The sequence below is a fragment of the Micrasema longulum genome, unplaced genomic scaffold, assembly GCF_059751315.1.
Source record: "Micrasema longulum isolate JH-2025_06_02 unplaced genomic scaffold, ASM5975131v1 h1tg000141l, whole genome shotgun sequence".
In the NCBI taxonomy this organism is placed as follows: domain Eukaryota; kingdom Metazoa; phylum Arthropoda; class Insecta; order Trichoptera; family Brachycentridae; genus Micrasema; species Micrasema longulum.
In genome coordinates this window covers 891,699-908,544 of record NW_028277347.1, presented here as the reverse complement: position 1 = coordinate 908,544, position 16,846 = coordinate 891,699, and the positions used below count along the sequence as shown (strand labels likewise).

The following is a 16,846-nucleotide window of genomic DNA, read 5'->3' as shown; positions in this document are numbered from 1 at the left end:
CATTATCATCATCATTCCCTTTCCGCACCTAATGGTACATAGGGTACTGCATTATTACACCAATCACAGTGTAGCATGACCATTTATGAATGTTAGATAATCAGTGTTACGCTTCAGGTATCAGGCGGCCTCCGTGGTGTAGTGGTCAAGACGCTTGACTCACGCACGGAAGGTTCCGGGTTCGATTCCCGGTGAGAACACAAAAATTAAAATGTGATTTTTCTCAAGCCTGGTTGTTCTGTAATATAATTCACCACTGTAATTGGGCCTCCTGGCCTGTTGTGGTGCAAAAAAAATGAAATGAAATGAAATCAGTCAAGGAACTATGAAATATAATAGTGTAAAAACACCTTAAATTTGGTAATTTATCAAAAATAAAACAAGTTTATTGGATTATAATTCTACTTATTTTGTTAAATTTATTTATAGTTTATTTGAAGCTTAATTTAAAGATGTATTTTTCTAAATTTTATTTTTGTAATTATATTTCTATGTAAATAATATATGAATGGAAAAATAAACAAATAAAAATTTGAAAATGTCTTTACAAGACGAAACGCGTCACAATATACCCTTTGTATATTAAAAAAAAAATAAAGTAGAATTATAATCCAATAAACTTGTTTTATTTTGGATACATTACTCAATTTAATATGGAATTCTACCAATTGTCTGCATACACAATAAATAAAAACGCCTTTTATAAAAAATAAATATTTTATGTCATATTTGGAATCGTACCCGAGACCTCTTGCATGGTAGGCATACCCGCTGACCACAACAAAATGCTTGACAAATGTTAGAAATATGTAGAAAAAATTCACCAAATAAAGTCATCTTCCAGCCCGAATGCCTTCCTTGAATAATTTGACTATGGGACCCGTTAAAATCGATTAAAGAAACGATTTTTTATACCCAAATCTTGGTTAGTTTTACTCGTAGGTTTGGCCGATACAAATGGGTGTCAGTGACCAAAGCGGGTTAACGAAAAAACGTTAATGGTCCCTGTTCCGGACGCGTAAAATCGAATAAATTAAAATAATACATTAATTAGAAAGGATCCCCGGTAAATGTATAGAACTGATGGCTGGGCTCTCAATAAAGATAAAATGGTCACTTTCGAGCCTGGCCTCAGTATTACCGGGGAAAAATAGCTAGGTTAAAATGAATAAAATGTACAAAAATATATTATGTAAATGTCATGTTGCGCGCGTCGCGGCTGCCGACGAAATGGCCCGTACGGGCATTGAGCGCCCGTATTTACGCCACCTGCGGCCGGCGGCATGTAGCGAGTGGCGGGGAAAGATTACCCCCACCACTCCGAGGCAGCCGGCGCGGGTGGGATGGCCGACTCACGGAGCCCGACGCGCACCGCTTTATAAGGCGGTCAATTGGAGATATTAAATCAGTTGAGTTCCTAACTCTGAACAGTTCACACGTGTTTTATTCCGTTCTCCGTCCTGTTCGCCTTCCTGCACTTCGCTCTTCGCTCCGCTCTGCCTGCTGACTGCCTTCGCCTCTCTGCACCACTTGGACCGGGTGGAAAGTCCTTTTCAGGGCTATTGAGGTTGACTTGCGGTCGGCGCAGCTGTGCTCCTACCTTCCGACTTTGTCTTTGGCTCTGTCTGGGAGGGCGGCTTCCCACTTACGCCGGGAAGCTTGACTGCGGCAGACGCGGGTGACGAACCGGCGAAACTTTCATCGTGGTAACGCGTACGTTACATTTGGTCCTTCGAGCCGGATCGTCGCCAGTGGTCTCCAGTCTACAACACACCTACAGCATGCCGGTCAACAGATCGCCTGTGTCGACGCGTTCGGGAACGCGTCGAGACGCCGGCACGGAGCACGAAGAGGAGCTTCAGGAGCCCCAACCGGGGTCTGTACGAGCACATCAGGAGGAGCCCCAGCCAGGGCCTTCACACGACTGCCAGGAGGAGCCTCATCAAGGACTTCTGGAGGAACAAAAGGACTCGGACGAGGAATCCGCACCCTCGGAGCGGTCCATCTCATCGGCGACATTTCGCCGACAGATGGAGGAACGCGAGGCGCATCACGAGAGGCAGGTGAGCAGCCTCAACGAGATCATCGCCGCGCTGAAGGCCGCCAACGCGAGAGAGGACGCCAGACGAGACATGGCAACCCCCCTCACGCCCACCATCGAGAGGGACCTCACATCGCACGGGACGTCGGAACCGGCTCACAAGCCGCTGCCGCTGACGTCAGACGCGTCTAGGACCGACGCAGCCCTCAGTACGAGGGAGGCTGCCGCCGCACGCCACGCCGCACGCTACGCCGCTGATCCGGAGGATACCGGAGCGGCGTACATCCAGCAGCCGAGCCACTACGACAGCAGCCGGGCGAGAGACGGGGCCGCTTGGAAGCGCCCTGTCACCGACGCGGAAGCAGCCTTCAGCACAAGGGAGGCCGCCGCCGCACGCCACACCACACGCTACGCCGCTGATCCGGAGGACACCGGAGCGGCGTACATCCATCCACCGAGCCACTACGACAGCGGCCGGGTGAGAGACGGGGCCGCATGGAAGCGCCCTGTCGCCGACACGGAAGCAGCCTTCAGAGCAAGGGAGGCCGCCACCGCACGCTACGCCGCTGATCCGGAGGACACCGGAGCGGCGTACACACTTCCGCCGAGCCACTACGACAGCGGCCGGGTGAGAGACGGGGTGCCACGGAGGCACCCGGTCGCAGAGGCGGACTCCAGGACGAAGGAGGCCGCCAACACACGCTACGCCGCTGATCCGGAGGACACCGGAGCGGCGTACACATTTCCGCCGAGCCACTACGACAGCGGCCGGGTGAGAGACGGGGTGCCACGGAGGCACCCGGTCGCAGAGACGGACTCCAGGATGAAGGAGCCCGCCAACACACGCTACGCCGCTGAGCCGGCCTACGCCGGAGCGACAAACGCACATTTACAAGGCCGCTACAATGAGCGGCATCGGGACAATGAGGCGCCACCTGCACACAGCCGAAGGGAGGACGCCGACGTACGCTACGCCGCCGGGCCAGGCGAGCCCGTAGCGGCACGTACTATACCACTGGGGGGCTACGAGTTTCGTGACCCGGTGAGCGCGTGGGTACAAGAGGGGCTACCCACGGAATACATGCCGCCGGGTGCCACCGGCGAGCCTGTGACGAAATACAGACAGCCGCCGGAGTGGCACACGTTCATGGCGAGGCAAACCGGCGCTAGGGATCTACCGCAATTCTCCGGCGACCCGCTAGAATGGCGAATATTTAAGGCGCAATTTGATCAATCGACACAGATGTGCTCCCTTACAAACGCGGAGAACATTCTCCGTCTGCAACGAGCCCTCACAGGACGGGCCAAGGCCACAGTGTCGTCTTTGCTGGTAGATCCCCGAAATGTGCCGGACATTGTGAAGATGTTAGAGGCCGCCTTTGGACACCCGGAGATCGTCGTGGACAGAGTACTGGAGCGGATAAGAAAACTCCCTAAACTGGCCGACAACGCATCCCTGGAGGCCCTGACGGACTACGCGGTCGCGATAAGAAACGTCGTATCGACCGTAGAGGGCCTCGATGGAAGCCACCTCTCCTCCCCGAAGCTTCTGTCCGAGATGACTCAGAAGCTGCCACGAGTCGAGAGGATGATGTGGATTATGTCACGAGCGGATACCGTGAGAAAAGCTACCCCCAGGGATCTGGCACTGTGGCTAGCGAGACTGACCGGTGCAATACCGAATGCGGGTTGCATCGGGATCAGCACGGAACCCGCCCGAGTGGAGAAAAGGCGTACCCAAGAAAGGCACGTGTTTCTCACTCAGGACAAAAAATGCCTGTTCTGCGACATGAGTGGACACGCATTCGGACAATGCCGGAAGTTTCTCCGGAAAACGGTAGAGGAGAGGTGGACAATTGTGCGTGCCAAGTTCGTGTGCTACGGATGCCTAGAACCGGGACACAAAACGACCACCTGTGAAGCGGCGAAGTGCGACGAGTGCCACGGGCGGCATCATCGGTCACTACACCGCGAGAGAGTGGACAGTACGCCGAACGAGCAAGTCTTATTGACAAGGCGAACGGAAGTCCCAGTGACCTTCAAGGTAGTGCCAGTAACCTTGAAGGGCCCGCGTGGGTCAATGGAGATCCACGCACTACTAGACGAGGGTTCATCGGTAACTCTCCTCGAGGAGGATGTCGCCCGTGCAGTGGGCGCCACCGGGGCCTGCGAGGAGTTGAGACTCATCGGTGCCAGTGGGAACACGGACACGCTACAATCACAGCGTGTATCCGTAATCCTCGTTAAAGGAAACAAAGAATTTGGTGTCCAGGCACAGACGGTGCGGGTCATGGATCTGCCGCACCGCAACCGAAAGAGCACCAAGACACACGGGCCAGGCATCAAGCCGAAGATGTTAATCGGTCTTGATTACGCCACCCTAATGGTATCTACAGGCCCGCCAGTCCTACAAGAGGACGGGCGGCTAACCATCGAGACGGCCCTAGGAGCCGTCACCTACGGCGGGGCTGTACACCCCGCCTTTGAATTACCCCCAGACGGCCAGGGTGAAAGGGACTTAGCGGAACTGGTAAAGAAGAGCTTCGCCGTTGACTCGCTAGGTGTAACCACCCTGGAACGTTGCCGCGCCGCAGATGTGCGAGCGGCGGAGCTCATGAGCAGCTCAACCACACAACTACCATCCGGACGATGGGAGACCGGTTTACTGTGGGCGAAAGACGGAGATTCTTTGCCCTGCAACCGGCAAGCAGCCATGAAGCGGCTGCACTCCCTGGAAAATAAACTACGGAAGGATCCGATACTGGCGATCGCATATCGCGCCAAGATGGCGGACTACATTGAAAAGGGATACGCCGTCAAACTAAGCCGCGAGGAGGTAGACGCCCACCATTCGCGCAAATGGTACCTGCCCCACTTCGCGGTGACAAACCCCAACAAGCCTGGCAAGATAAGGGTCGTGTTCGACGCCGCCGCCCAGTTCCAGAGGACGGCGTTGAACGACCATCTACTGACGGGACCTGACCTGCTTTCATCCCTCCTCGGAAACGTGATCCGCTTCAGAGAGGGACGAGTAGCCATCGCGGCCGACATACGGGAGATGTTCCTGCGGATAAGAATCCGGGAAGCCGACCAGCAATCGCAGCGGTTCCTATGGCGGACGCAGGACGGGCAGGAGCCCGACACGTTTGTCTTCGCGTCCATGATGTTTGGAGCGAAGTGCTCACCCAGCAGCGCGCAATTCGTGCGAAACACAGTCGCACGAGCACACGCGAAAGAATTTCCCGCCGCAGCAGAGGCGATCGAGCACAATATGTACATGGATGACTACCTAGACGCCACAGACAGCGAAGAAACAGCTGCAAGCCTGGTACGCGATGTTACCCTCGTACTCGGCAATGGCGGGTTCCGGCTCACCGGGTGGGCTTCAAACAAACCAGATGTCCTGGAAGAAGTAAAGGCCGACGACCGGGCCAATACAGCAGTCACCATAGGGGAAGAAGTAATGACGGAGCGGGTCCTCGGGATCGTATGGGATCCCAAGAGCGACCTATTTATATTTCGGCACGGAGCCGAAAGTGCAGCCATCCCGGAGCGACCCACCAAGCGCGGCATGTTGAGCGCCGCCATGAGTATCTTCGACCCAGTAGGCTTCATTGCGTGCCTCACGATACGGGCGAAGATATTGCTGCAAGCCATCTGGAGGACAAACACAGGTTGGGACCAACCGCTGCAACCGGACCACGCCGAAAAGTGGTTGGAATGGCGCGACCTGCTGGCAGCGAACGGCTGTACAATACCGAGATGCTCGCTGCAAGGGCAGAAAGAACCCGTGACACTGCACGTGTTCTGCGACGCGTCAGAGCAGGCATGCTGCACAGTGGCATACTTTGTGGGGGCCGATACCACAAGTTTCGCAATGGCGAAGTGCAAGGTGGCCCCCCTAAAGCCTCTGTCAGTGCCTAGACTAGAACTCCAGGCAGCGCTACTAGCGGCAAGGATGGCCGCCACCATAAAAAAAGAGAGTCGAGCTCTCATCACCCAAACCGTGTTCTGGACGGACTCGAGCACGGTCCTGTGTTGGCTGCGAACCGACCCACTGCGGTACAGCACGTTCGTCGCAAACAGGCTGGGCGAGATTGACGAGCTCACAGACGTACGGGACTGGAAATGGGTCCCCACCAAGGACAACCCAGCCGACATAGGGACCCGCGACAAGGGCCCACCCGACCTTGCGAGGTCGGGACTATGGTTCGGAGGCCCCGGCTTCCTGAGAAAAGGGGAAGCCGACTGGCCGAAAGAGAAGAAGTTACTACAACAACCGGACGAGAAGACGCTGGAGCGGAAACAACCCCGCCACTTCGTGGGCCACATCAGACGGACGGAGGCCCTACCCCAGGTGCAGCGCTTCTCGTCGTGGACCCGACTCGTCAGGGCGACGGCATGGGTGCTGCGATTCATCGCACGATGCCGCCGCCACGAGTCCCTGCCGTCCCCAGGGGGGACCTTTGAACTTCACGCCTCAGAAACACGGGCCGCAGAAATCATGCTGCTGAAGCGGTCCCAGGAGACGGCTTTCGGAGAAGAGCTGGAGCTCCTGAGACGAAAGGCGCCTATCCCGCCGCACAGCCGCCTCCATGCAGCGGCACCCTTCTTAGACGAAGAGGGAGTCATCCGGATGGGAACGCGCATCCAAGCGGCACAGAGCTTCGCAGAGGACTGCAGCGCGCCGCCTATCATGGACGGGACCTGCCCATACACCCGGCTGCTGATCACGCACAGCCACCGGAAGGGTGGCCACCCGGGAGTCGAGAGGACGATCGCCGACCTGAGAGCCAGCTACCTCATCCTGCGACTCCGCGGGGCTGTGAGGAAGATAACACGATGGTGCCCGCTGTGTAAAATGCTGCGCAGCCGGCCCCAACCCCCGCTGATGGGGCAACTGCCTGAGGCCCGACTGGCCTTCAGGACGCCGCCGTTCACGCACTGCGGGCTTGACTTCTTCGGACCGATGATGATCACCAACGGCCGAAGAAAAGAAAAGCGCTATGGGGCACTGTTCACCTGCCTCACCACACGCGCGATCCACCTGGAGCTAGCGTCGTCCCTCGAAAGCGACTCCGCCATAATGGCCATAAGAAGGATGGCCGCCCGCAGAGGCTGCCCACACACGTTATACTCGGACAACGCTACCAACTTCAGGGGAGCGGACAAAGAGCTGAAACAGGCCGTAGACGAGCTCCTGGCGGACCCCAGAATGCTCGCCGAACTTACAGTTCGCAAAATTGAGTGGAAATTCATTCCGCCCTCATCACCTCATATGGGGGGAGCGTGGGAAAGACTCGTGAGATCTGTAAAACGAGCCCTCCACGCAACCCTCAACGAGCAGGCTCCAAGAGAGGAGACCCTCAAAACCATATTGGCTGAAGCAGAGTACACCGTGAACAATCACCCGCTCACGCATGTGTCAACCAAGCCCAACGACGAAGCACCGCTGACCCCGAACCACTTCTTGCTCGGGTCAGCCAACACACAGCCAACTCTGGCATATTATAACAAAAGGGAAGAAGGGGCCTGCCTTCATAAGCAATGGAGGATCGCCCAGAAAATGGCCGACATGTTTTGGCGCCGATGGCTGAGGGAGTATCTTCCCACCTTGGCGCACAGGAAGAAATGGCGCGAGCCCGCGCCTCCAATACAGGTCGGGGACCTCGCGCTCATCATGGACCCAAATCTGCCGCGGAATTCTTGGCCTCGCGGCAGAGTCACCCGTGCAGAACCAGCAGCTGACGGACAAGTACGAGTCGTCGAGGTGCGGACCACCAACGGCACCTACACCAGACCAGCGGTGAAGATCGCCGTACTAATGAAGGAAGAGGAACAACGCGCCCAGCAGGAAAATAGTACAGACTAGCTGCACGGGGGGAGTGTTCCGGACGCGTAAAATCGAATAAATTAAAATAATACATTAATTAGAAAGGATCCCCGGTAAATGTATAGAACTGATGGCTGGGCTCTCAATAAAGATAAAATGGTCACTTTCGAGCCTGGCCTCAGTATTACCGGGGAAAAATAGCTAGGTTAAAATGAATAAAATGTACAAAAATATATTATGTAAATGTCATGTTGCGCGCGTCGCGGCTGCCGACGAAATGGCCCGTACGGGCATTGAGCGCCCGTATTTACGCCACCTGCGGCCGGCGGCATGTAGCGAGTGGCGGGGAAAGATTACCCCCACCACTCCGAGGCAGCCGGCGCGGGTGGGATGGCCGACTCACGGAGCCCGACGCGCACCGCTTTATAAGGCGGTCAATTGGAGATATTAAATCAGTTGAGTTCCTAACTCTGAACAGTTCACACGTGTTTTATTCCGTTCTCCGTCCTGTTCGCCTTCCTGCACTTCGCTCTTCGCTCCGCTCTGCCTGCTGACTGCCTTCGCCTCTCTGCACCACTTGGACCGGGTGGAAAGTCCTTTTCAGGGCTATTGAGGTTGACTTGCGGTCGGCGCAGCTGTGCTCCTACCTTCCGACTTTGTCTTTGGCTCTGTCTGGGAGGGCGGCTTCCCACTTACGCCGGGAAGCTTGACTGCGGCAGACGCGGGTGACGAACCGGCGAAACTTTCATCGTGGTAACGCGTACGTTACAGTCCCTATTTATAAAGACATTCTGGCGGCTAGAGAGCCAAAGGGAAAAGTAGATACCCCGCTATCTCTATGTGATTAACAGACCTGTGATGAAGCCATTTTCGGGTTAAAAATTACTTAGCCCACTTTTATCCAAAGCCATAACTTGAGTATCCCAGGGCTGCATCTATGATTAGAGGTTTAAATAATAAAAAATCTACAGTTTTATTTGAGTCTGTAGGTATTTTATTTATTTACAAATAACAATTTATTTGTTGAATAATAAAAGGTAAACCAAAAATATAAATTAGAAATTATACCATTAATAATTAGAAAATGAAACATGATTGAAAATTAGAAAACATACCGATAAATATAAATTCGAAAATATATCGTTAATGTTTAAATAATTAAACGAAAATTTTAATACTAAATCATAATACTCGTAATAAGATAATTATAACAAGTATTAATTACAGAACTGTAAAATAAAAAAATAAATAAAAAGAACAGGGAGATATTAGATAATTATATAATATAGACAATACAGATGAAAAATTTGTAAGAACAGGAAAATGGATGTTTTTATTTTTTCATGGTTTTTATTCAATAAAATATACACATTATTACAATATTAATACGTTATTAAGAAAATAAAGTATTAAAACATATTTGGTCCCGATACACTATTTAAAAATAGTTTGTCATCGGGTGCTCAAACATTAGTTTTAATTAATAATCAAATAAAAAAAGTACAGACATAATACTGTATACGTATAAAATAATACACAGATTTTATTTAATTTTTGATGCTTTGAAAAATATTATTAACAAGAAAAAATTCAACAAAACCAGATAAAAATGGTTAAGAGAAATATTTTTTTCAAAGTAAGAAAATAAGAGTAAAATGACGCAATTAAAATTAAAGAATAGCCAAATGGCTTGTAAATAAGTAAATACTTAATATATTTTAAATACAGGAAAAAAAATTAACACGCATATAAATATAGTGTGCTCATAAATGTAATCAAAACAGGATAAAAAATAAAACAAAGTTAATCGAAAATTTCAATTTATATCTTTAGAAAAACAAGTCAGGCATTTACAGGACTTATGACCTATCATTGGCTAGTAACTGGCCACTGAGTACATGAAATAATTTAATCAGATAAATCTCTTCACAACACTAAAGATTCTTTAAATTCACTATTTTTTAAATTGGGTGTCAACAAAAATTTGTGTTTTTTCTGTAGCTGCAAGACGTGTTGGGATATTTATTTTTTGTACAGCGCCCTTGAGGTGATTTTCACAAAAATGACGCTATATAAATTATCCAAACATTAAATTAAATTCTGTCAGAACTAATTGCTCGTCCCAACTCAACACGGGACTTTTAGTTCCTTGGAGTTGGGACTTATGTCTCAAATGTACCTATACTACCTATAAGTAAATAAATAATAACAATAGGAAAAATTTAAACACATTTAGGACTAAAAAGTAAGGGCTTTAATCATGTTGTTTGAAAATCAAAACCAAATTAATGAAACTGCACTAAAATAAAAAAATGGGATCCTTGAAATTTGACGAAGGCAGTTACGGTTATGTATATTTCTGGACCTTACTTCTCACGATGTGGCCCTGGACCTAAAGGGTCTTGACAGACATTAAGTTAAGTGTCCACCTAGTCATCTCCAGCGTCCCCCGTCCAACCTGTCTATTTATCTGCAAACATGCCGCTAGGTAACTTTACGTAACACGATGTAAACTAGTCCGTCTCTCAGAGAAACGATAAAATAATAAATTCTTGATGTTTGGCGATATGCACAACTCGAATATTTAGATACAAATTTCAGTCGCGTTCAGAGCGAAGTAGACCCTGTTGCGTTTACACGGAGACAATACAAAATTGTTCTGTCCCAGGATCTGACTTATTGTTCTCGTGTAAATAATAAAAATAAATATTTTTTAGCCATAAAATACTATATTCAAAATACATAAGAAAACAATGGTTTACATGGTTAAATAACAGACTTATTCCCCCTAGAATTTCTTTCAGCCTTGCCACAAACAAATAAAGAATACAATAATAAAAAAATAAAAACAAATAAATAAAAAAGTTACAGACAATTAAAACATATTATAAGATTATGGTGTACATTGCTTACATTAATTACCTTAAATATATTTTAATTTATTCCTTTGCATCTTCTGAATATTCATTTATAGTAAAGAAACAAGTTGTAGAACAGGACATTGTTCCGAAACATAGTCTACCACCGCACGCCGCCGCATTGCCCTCATATAAGCTAGGATCGTAGGACAATTATTGTGACTTGGTCGACGCGTACGGTTCGCTCCCGTGAAATGTCTTCAGAAAAAATGCTTTTTTTTTATTTAGTTATTTTTTTAACAATTTCTATACTTCGCGGTATAAAAGAAATGAATAATATTTTTCGCGAAAAGGAGCTCATAACAAACGTCGTCGTGTATACATTTTTGCAGCGCTCGTTTTATGAACTACGGTCAAATTTTCGTATTGTCCTAACGTCCTGTGCTGCGCAATCAAGGCTGTTCTATTTATTGTATTGTCTTAGGGTACGTTAAATAAATCGGCGCTGGTAAAAAGGATGAAACTGAATCAAGGTTCTACCCAAATGATGTTTGTATATGATTAACCGTTTTTTCAGGCTTGTTTATTTATTTTTAAAAAAAATCAATAACAGTTATCAAAACAATACAATATTTACAAATAAACCAAAATTATAAGACTAATCAAAGTTTTCTACATAATATTAAACATTTTTTCAAAAAAGCATCCTTGTGAAGGTATTTCGTGTCACTCTTTTCAAAAAAAAATATTCATAGTAACAATTAAATTTATATACATGAAAACAAAAATAAAGTCTTTTCAAATAAAATCTCTCTTATCTCTCTGCACAGAGCAATCATCCAAGATTTTTAATAAGAGAAAATATAATATCAAAGTAAATAAAATAAATCATATAATAAACAAACTTTCGTAATTTGCATACCAATGATCTTTGCTGTAGGAATTTTTTGAACCAACGTCGGATTTTTTTAATATCTACTTAGGTTGCTCAGATAATTGAATAAAATTCCATTAAACATTATTATCGATGCGTTTAAAAGACAAGCATACAAGAAGGAAATGCTTATCACTTCAGGGCCCCGATTACAATGAGAAGTTAACATTTATCTTCAATTTTCATACTAAGTAAAATTAAGTTTTCCGTGCGAAAAGCTGTAATCGGGGCCCAGGTTTAAAGGTGACACAATCAACATTGCCAATACTATGCCTGCCTGGATCATGCTATTTCAATGCCATATTATATCATAGTATTCAAAAATAATTTCTCATGTTATTTAAGTTAAACATTACAGCATGGGCTATCTCTTTGTTCTAGTAGCGAGAGAACTCTTTTAATGCCCATTCACCGCTCTAATTTTTTTGCCCAATCTTTCATAGCAATGGCTGGTCAAATGTGGAATAATCTACCCAATAATGTTAGAAACACCCCTTCTTTATTCACATTCGAATAACGATTGAAATGTCACTTCCTAACTATATCAGATTTTTCTTCCTCCGTCCTTTTTACTTCCAAAGTACCGCGTATATCGATGATTTGTTTTACAATAAAAAAAATATAAAATACCTAACAGATGTTTATAAACCACGGAATTTTTCAAATTTAACGTGTTGGATGCGTAGGAAAAAAATGCCTTAAGGCAATATGCCCACCCTTATACAACAACAACAACAAACCATCACGCCGTTTCCCTGTGAGGGTAGGCAGAGATGATAGAACGCCACATCATTCTATCTTTGCATACAGATCTCGCTTCTTCTACATTCATACATCTTCTCATGCACGCGCGCCGATTATTTCTACTTTTGACATGCCCATCTTCAAGTATTTGTTGGATTTGGTCATGCCATATCTTTCTCGGTCTATCTCTATTTCGACATCCATCAACATTCGCATTGTAAATATTCTTAGCCGTCCTTTCGCTGTCCATTCGTTCTACATGTCCAAACCAGCGCAAAGCTCCTTTTTTGATTTTGTCGATATTTTTTTTATTTTTTTTTTAAATTTGCAATTTATGATTTACCGAAATATTTCATTTTGAAGGCCATTTTCAACGAGTTGTAAATAACTCACTATTAGAAAATGGGAATCAAGTCGGGGTAGAGTGGGATTCGAACCACGGACCTTTAGTCCATGAGTCCGAGACACTAGCCACAGGACCACAACCCGATTTAAATAATATACGATTTAGATAATGCTTATCTCAGCCTTACATAAGGTACGGATCTCAACGTTTGTGCATCTATCGTACATAGTTTTACCACACATTCCCCTGAGAGATCGCATTTCGACAGCATTCAGTCTGCTTTCATCCCTGTTTTTCCAAGTCCATACTTCGCTCCAATACATCAGGGTCGAGACCAGGACTCCGTTTTGAACTGCTAATTTTGCCTCTTGCGACAAAAATTTATTTGCCAAGGTTGATGTAAGTGCTCCTGTGACCCTTATGCATCTGATACATAGCCAAATTTTGACTATGACTGGTTTTTTTTTACTTTTTCTTCTACCTTCTTAAAACGATTCATGTATATGTAGCACCAATGTACCCAGCTTGTTATCTTTTATCTCGTCTTCAACCCTAGACCAGGTTCGATAACTTCCCCGGGCTAATTACACAGGCGTCGCAGGCTAAGTAAATAAATAAATTCACGTAAAGTGCGTTATCTCTGTCCTGACACTCTTCGGCTCTCTCGAGGACCGTTTTCCGACACGACACGCGATAAGGGGTAATTCCACTCAGCACCCTTAACTTATAACTAATAGGCAGCCATTTATCGATATATTATAATAACGAGTATGAAAGTGGGCTAACGCGTGGTAACGCCGAGATTTGTGCAGAGTACAGGGTTATGTAGTCAATCTGTTTTCGTGCAAAGAATACTTATATGGAATTTCGACTTGCCGAAAGTTTTGTTAGGAGGTTGCGTGTTTTGGATGGGGATGTGCAAATGACACCCTGATCAAGCAAATAATAATTGCACAAAAAGCTTCAATAAAAATTATCTTTAGAGTCCCAATCAGAACTAGCTCCCTCGGTATATTTAAAAATCTTAATGTCAAATCTATAAAACAACTTTATGTACAAACTTTGTTACTATACGCACGTAAATATTATTTTCTACCTTCTGATACAAATACAAGAGTTACTAGATACTCCACCCTGATGCTGCAAAAAAGTAAAAAAATAAATGCAACCTTCGGTCAAAGAGGATTGACCTACTACTCGGTTAAAGTGTACAATCTACTTCCATTATCCATAAGGACAATTAGTAAGTTCTCAAAATATAAAATTGCTATTAAGAAATGGATAGTGGAGGTGGGTAGCGCACGGATCGATGAGTGGATCAAGCCAAATATGTAAAATGTATGCACTATTTATGAATTTTATTAATTAGTCCCTATAAATTGGCTATGTTTTTTTTAAATATTTTTGTTTTTTATTGTTTATTATGTTTGAGGTTAATTGGTTTAATTACGTTTTTCTTATTGTTATTATTTTGTTAACTTTGTTAAATAGCTAATCTTAGGCATGTTTCACATTTTGTAAAATGTTTCCCTCGGCACGGGACACCCCAGTGAGGGAACATTATTCTTTATTAAAAAAAGAATACAAACAATGTAAAAGTATAAATAAATAAGAATGAATAAATTAAATAAAAGATTTCACTTACATACTCATCGGGAGTTTTATTATTACCTTAATTGACTGTACAGGGGGAAAATAAAATGAAATATATGCAAACGATACTGGTTGAACTAACCGTGATATTTGAATTTAATTTACGTTAAATGTTAATAGTCGTTAACAACGAAAAGAGTCTTAATTCAGTTTTTAAGTTGTAAGTGTCGTGTTGCGTTGCAGCGTTGGCAGGCCTGGCACCTGGAATTGCAAATATCAAATGTTGCATGTACCCATCGTTAAGACAAGCAATATCGACATTCAAGAAAGCGGTTCGGTCTTAAGTAAAATCAGCCGAATGAATCTCACCCTCGTAATAAAAGTTTCAGCTCTTTAACTTTACAAATATCAAAAGATGGAAGACTTAAGTAAATGTGAATATTTAAAACATAGGCAGAATGGTGAATATTACACTGTGTGTAAAGTGGCCACTTAAACAAACTAATCAACTTTAATCTGTTTTCAATGCAGCAGCAAGGCTTATTACGGGAGTAAAAAAATATTCTCACATCTCACAACATCTTCGAGATTTGCAGTGGTTAAAAAGCCGAGAGAGAATAAAATACAAGCTTTGCTGGACAGTATTCAAATCCCTTCATGAAATGGCTCCAAAATACCTATCGGACCTTTGTATTAGGGAAAATACATGTCAAAGAAAATCTACTCTTAGGTCAGCATTTGATTCAGGAAGAGGAAAACTTGTCAAAATCCGGTGCTCCCCAAACACTAGATTTGGAGATCGTGCTTTTGCCGCCGCCGGCCTCTCTGCCTGGAACCCATTACCTTCAAACTTACGAATCATCGACAGTCCCAGTCAGTTCAGAACCCAACTAAAATCCCACTTATTTAGACTATCATACCCTCAACTTTAAATCCGGAAATAAAATATATCACTTTAGTTTAGTTGGAATGTAAGTTTAGGTATACAATTGTAAAGCACCCTTGAGGTGATTTTTCACAAAAATGGCGCTATATAAATCAGCCAAATATAATTATTATTATATTATTAAACCTGCCAATGACAGTAAATGCAGATTTTCATATTACCTTCTCAAAAAAATTTTCCCTCTCTCTTGCAACAAATTAAAAAGTATTCAAATGTAAATGCTTGTTTACCATTTTTTCAACGACGAGTGATTAAACGGCACGTCTGTCGTCAGTTGTAAATTATCGTAAACGTTGAAATATTTTAGGTATGTTTTTATACTCGTCTGTCAGTCAACTAGTGATATATTTTCAGCGTAAAACTGGGTGGGAAATTCGAGTAAATTACTCAGGAAAAAACATTTCAAATGCAAGATTTATTTCAGTATTATTCTGAAGTAAATACTGATACTAACTCAATGCGATTTTTCGATACCTAAAAATCAGTATGAATTATGGGTACCAGTATTAAAATTCACGTATTCTGGATTATTACGCCTTGTGACAATCCCACTCTTTCTATATTTCGGATCGCATAACAGCGTCCGTGTTCAATGTCCAGGGCCCCGATTACAATGGAAAAATAACATTTACCTTTAATTTTATCTACAAAGTAAAACTAAGTTTTCTGTATGAAAAGCAGAATATAAATACAATTTTTTCTTTTAAACGTGTTCAACATTTTCATGCAAATATACTCATTTTCGTACGCAAATATCGGTTTTTCACACACAGTCAAAGATAACTTTGTTAACTTCCCATTGTAATCGGGGCCCAGGGTTGATGTTATTTTGATAGATATGTAACATCGGAACGCCAGAAATGAATACGAATGACACGCAGCATAACAACTCACAAAAAATCATAGTGCATATCAAAAACATGCTTTAAAAATGTGGGTGCAAATTTAAATCAATCATTCGTAATTAATATTTTTTTCTGATAATTGGCGAGAATTTTTTTAAGTTACATTTGTCCGCAGTAAAAACATTCTGCTGTAGATTAAAACGAATCTCTACGAATTATTTCCCATTAAAATTCCTCTTCCAGGGCGTTTATCAGTTGTCAGAAGAAGCGCCTCTGTCTAGACGGGTTCCGATAGCGATTAGTGCCCTATACAGTAAGTATTACATAAGTGAGAACATCTATTTCACGAAAGAAAAACAGGGTCAGATGAAGGATATACGCGTACAAACATTATTTATAAGTGGTTAAATATTTTATTTATGGTTAGTCAATAATAGGGTATTAGTATTTACTATGCCTATTGTGAATATACGGTTGCCTTTTATTTTATTTTTATTTATTTATTCACTTTTATTTGGGAAAAAAACATCAGTTCCTACACATATTATATACAGAAAATAAGAATATATATAAACGAAAATTGTGAAAACAGTCAATATAAATTTTTCACAGTGGTATAAGCACTGAATAAATAATACACTGTATCTGTGGGTGTAAGCTATTGATTAAGTACATTATCGTATCAAAGTTATGGCAATTTGACAAT

At 44.4% G+C, this 16,846-nt stretch overlaps 2 protein-coding genes across 3 annotated transcripts in view; both read left to right on the top strand.

The window, feature by feature from the left end:
• Positions 1-16,846, top strand: part of pxb (putative Hedgehog signaling attenuator pxb) — a 630,755-nt gene that overhangs the window by 128,036 nt on the left and 485,873 nt on the right. The window lies entirely within an intron of this gene.
• On the top strand, positions 1,782-7,913 carry LOC148284202 (uncharacterized). Its single transcript, XM_088242494.1, has 2 exons — positions 1,782-2,250; positions 2,851-7,913. Exons 1-2 carry the CDS (start codon positions 1,782-1,784, stop codon positions 7,911-7,913), a joined length of 5,532 nt encoding a protein of 1,843 aa, XP_088098620.1.